This window comes from Rhincodon typus, unplaced genomic scaffold, assembly GCF_021869965.1.
Source record: "Rhincodon typus isolate 14 unplaced genomic scaffold, sRhiTyp1.1 hic_rhity00010260, whole genome shotgun sequence".
Classification (NCBI taxonomy): domain Eukaryota; kingdom Metazoa; phylum Chordata; class Chondrichthyes; order Orectolobiformes; family Rhincodontidae; genus Rhincodon; species Rhincodon typus.
In genome coordinates this window covers 3,563-7,378 of record NW_025975898.1, presented here as the reverse complement: position 1 = coordinate 7,378, position 3,816 = coordinate 3,563, and the positions used below count along the sequence as shown (strand labels likewise).

General features: G+C 49.9%; 1 protein-coding gene across 1 annotated transcript; it reads right to left on the bottom strand.

Moving 5' to 3' along the window:
- Positions 1–163: 163 nt before the first annotated feature.
- ppox (protoporphyrinogen oxidase) lies at positions 164–3,582 on the bottom strand (the record flags this gene model as incomplete). The annotated part of the gene is made up of 5 exons (XM_048594509.1): positions 164–379; positions 679–792; positions 2,050–2,168; positions 2,261–2,321; positions 3,349–3,582. Coding segments are annotated over 5 exons (744 nt in total), but the record flags the coding sequence as incomplete, so codon positions are not given.
- Positions 3,583–3,816: the final 234 nt, after the last annotated feature.

Sequence of the window (3,816 nt, the reverse complement as noted above, 5' to 3'; positions counted from 1 at the left end):
AGTGTAGAGGGAGCTTTACTCTGTATCTAACCCTGTGCTGTCCCTGTACTGGGAGTGTTTGATGGGGGACAGTGTAGAGGGAGCTTTACTCTGTATCTAACCCCGTGCTGTCCCTGTACTGGGAGTGTTTGATGGGGGAAAGCATAGAGAGGGATTTACTCTCTCAATGTAGCTTCACTGTGACCTGGAAGTGCTTGACAGGAGTGATTGAGACGAAGCCTTCCCTCACCTTCTGCACTCTGATGATGGCCCTCAGGGGCGTCTGGGTGATGCCCAGGTGACTGCGCACTGTTTCCGTGGCTCGCTGCAGCAAATGGTCCTGAGGCACAGTGTCTGGATCCCCAAAGGCTTCCTGGAACCAGGAGCCGCCCATCATGACCTACAAACAACGTCGGAAAGCGTTAGAGCGGGAGCGAAGGTGCTTCATTTTCTCCTGACTGGCTACAAATGCAGACACAGCATTTGGTCTCTAACTCCTCCCGGGGTTTCTGCCTGAGCCACAGGGTGTTCGGTCTCCTGTGTGTTCCCCTGGGGCAATTATCTCACCGGTAAACGAGGGCAGTTACACTCTCACTGACCCATTCGCCACTCCTGATGCTGGATCACGTTGAATCCACCCCCGTACGTACCCCCAGTATCTCCCCGCAACCCCCACCCCACGCTCTTGTTGTGCCATACCGTTAGCCTGGTGGTAGGGGGGCCCACTCGATCTTGCTGGGGGTAACTGCAGGAGTCATAAACAACGCCCAAGATTTCACTGCTCTCCTGTGAGGGCACGAGATGTCCAAAGCCCTGGATGGGACAGGGAGACAGAGAGAGAGAGACAGGTGATTGGAATATGGCAGAGACAGTGAGGTGTAGGGAGCATGTGGCAGAGAGAGAGAGAGAGAGAGAGAGAGAGTGAGGTCATGAGAGATGGCGTGGCTGAAAGAGTGTGGCAGAGGGAGGATTAGGCACAGCGGAGAGAGAACCCAGGAAAAAGAGTGCAGCAGTGACAGAGTGAGGCAGAGAGATAAAGAGGCAAACAGAGAGAGAGGGGGAGAGTGCGACACAGAGACAAAGAGAGAGACAGACAGAGAGAAAGACAGAAGTACAGAGACATAAATGGAGAGAGTGAGACAGAGAGAAAAAGAGACACAGAGAGACAGACAGAGAGTTAGACAGCGTGAGGGAGGGAGAGAGACAGCGTCAGGAAGAGGGGGAGAGAGAGTGTGAGACAGACAGAAACAGAGAGCGCTAGAGACAGTGAAATGGAGAGAGAGTAACAGACAGCCATCGGAGAGAGGGGACAAAGATAGAGAAAGCCAGACTCAGAGAGGCAAACAAGTAGAAAGAGAGATAGAGAGACAGAAGAGTGAGACAGAGAGAAAAAGAGACACAGACAGACAAAGAGAGTTCGAAAGAGTGACAGAGACAAAAAGAGGGAAGGGGAGAAAGAGTGTGAGACAGAGAGAAATGGAGAGTGTGGGACAGAGGGAAAGAGAGCTGGAAAGAGTGAGACAGAGAGAAAAAAGAGATACAGAGAGACAGAGTTAGAGAGACTGCGAGAGAGACACAGAGAGAGTGGGGCAGAGAGTGTGAGAATGACATCAAGAAATCAGAGACAGACAGAGGGAGGGGTTGAGGCAGAGAGATAAAAATTAAAACAGAGAGAGTGAGAGACAAGGACAGAGGTACAGGGAGAGAGGGACAGAGGGATACAGACAGAGCCACATATGGAGACAGGGGAAGAGGAACAGAGTGTACGGAGACAGTGAGACAGAGAGAGAAAGGGGCACAGAGAGAGAGAGAGACACACACACAGCAAGAGGGAAAGAAAGAGAGAGTCATCAAGAGAGAGCAAGGCACAGAGAAAGAGAGACACGGAGAGAGAGAGAGAGACTGTGGGAAACAGAGAAAGAGAGAAAGTATGTCAGACTCAGCGAGGGACAGTCTTACTGAGGGAGAGTGAGGATGCAGGACACAAAGGGTGGGAAATGGAGCGCAAGTGAGGAAAACTTCAGCAGCATTAGACATGTGCCCAGTGACATGTGACAGAGAGACACTCACTGTAACAGGCAGGACGGAGCCATCATACTCCAGGTTGACCACAGTGACAGACACGCTGTCGATCTCACGCAGGCTGTCACACAGGGTGACCCAGGACTGAGGGAGGATTCTGCTCAGCACTAAAGGCAGAGGAGAAAGGTCACAGGTAAAAGGCCATTCAGTCAGTCCCTGAGAAACAGTGACAGACCGTGCCAATCACTAACATACGAACCTTTTGCTGGTACCGAGGAAAAAATGTGATCTGCGTTCATCGTCCCTCCATCAAGATGGACCTAAAATACAGCACAAAATACTTCAGAGATTGGAAGTAGAGACAAAGAGTGACAGGGATGGAGACTTCACGTGTATTTATCCTGATATACCATATAACACTGGGGAGGGAGTTACAGACTGGAATCTAATCGAGGGGGTTCAGGGTGGGTCATATACAGAATAACAGATACCCGGGAGGGAGTTACAGACTGGAATCTAATCGAGGGGTTCAGGGTGAGTTATATACAGAATAACAGATACCCGGGAGTGAGTTACAGACTGGAATCTAATCGAGGGGTTCAGGGTGGGTCATATACAGAATAACAGATACCCGGGAGTGAGTTACAGACTGGAATCTAATCGAGGGGTTCAGGGTGGGTTATATACAGAATAACAGATACCAGGGAGTGAGTTACAGACTGGAATCTAATCGAGGGGTTCAGGGTGGGTTATGTACAGAATAACAGATACCCGGGAGTGAGTTACAGACTGGAATCTAATCAAGGGGTTCAGGGTGGGTTATGTACAGAATAACAGATACCCGGGAGGGAGTTACAGACTGGAATCTAATCAAGCGGTTTGGGGTGGTTTGTATACAGAATAACAGATATCTGGGATTCACAGACTGGAATCTAATCCAGCAGTTTGTGGGTAGTTTATGTATAGAATAACAGATACCCAGAAGTTGGTTACAGTCTGGAAATTAATCAAGGAGTCTGGGTGTTCTGTATATAGTATAACGCATACTCACATGGTGTGTGTTACAGACTGGAATCTAATTGATGGGTTCAGGATGGTTTATATATAGAATAATAGACACTGAGGAGTGAATTACAGACTGGAATCTAATTGATGGGTTCAGGATGGTTTATATACAGAATAATAGACACTGAGGAGTGAATTACAGACTGGAATCTAATTGAAGGGTTGGGCTGAGCTACATAGAATCATGGAATCCCTACAGCGGGAAAGCTGGCCTTTCGGCCCATTGATTTCACCCGAAGAGCATCCCACACAGGCACCCGCATATATTTTTAAACCCTTCACCTCCCAGGCTCCATCAGGCTTCTGTTGAATTGTGTTGACAGGTGTATCCCGGTGAATTTCTATACCGCGTCTCTGCAATTCCTGCTCCATTGCTTCTGGTAGGGACTTCATGCCTTTCCTCAGTGTCCACTGTGCCCAGTTTTCAGTCTGTGCCCGGCTCACTAACTCGGAAGTGAAGCGGGGATCTTTGCTGCCTGGGGGGGGTTGGTAACAGGACAGGCCAATGGAGTTGGATAGAAATTAGGCTGCTCTGCAACTCTCCCCCCACCGTCCCCACCCACCGGAAAATCTCACGGGAGAAGGAGCAGACAGATGATAAGGTATGGCCTTGGTGGGGTGGTGGGGGGGGATCAGCCAGACTGCAAATGGGGATATGAGTGTGGCAGGATGTGGGTGGGAAAGGTGGCAGTGAATGGTGCAGAGGGGTTATGAGCGGGAGGGGGAGACAGAGAGACTGTGTGGGGGGGG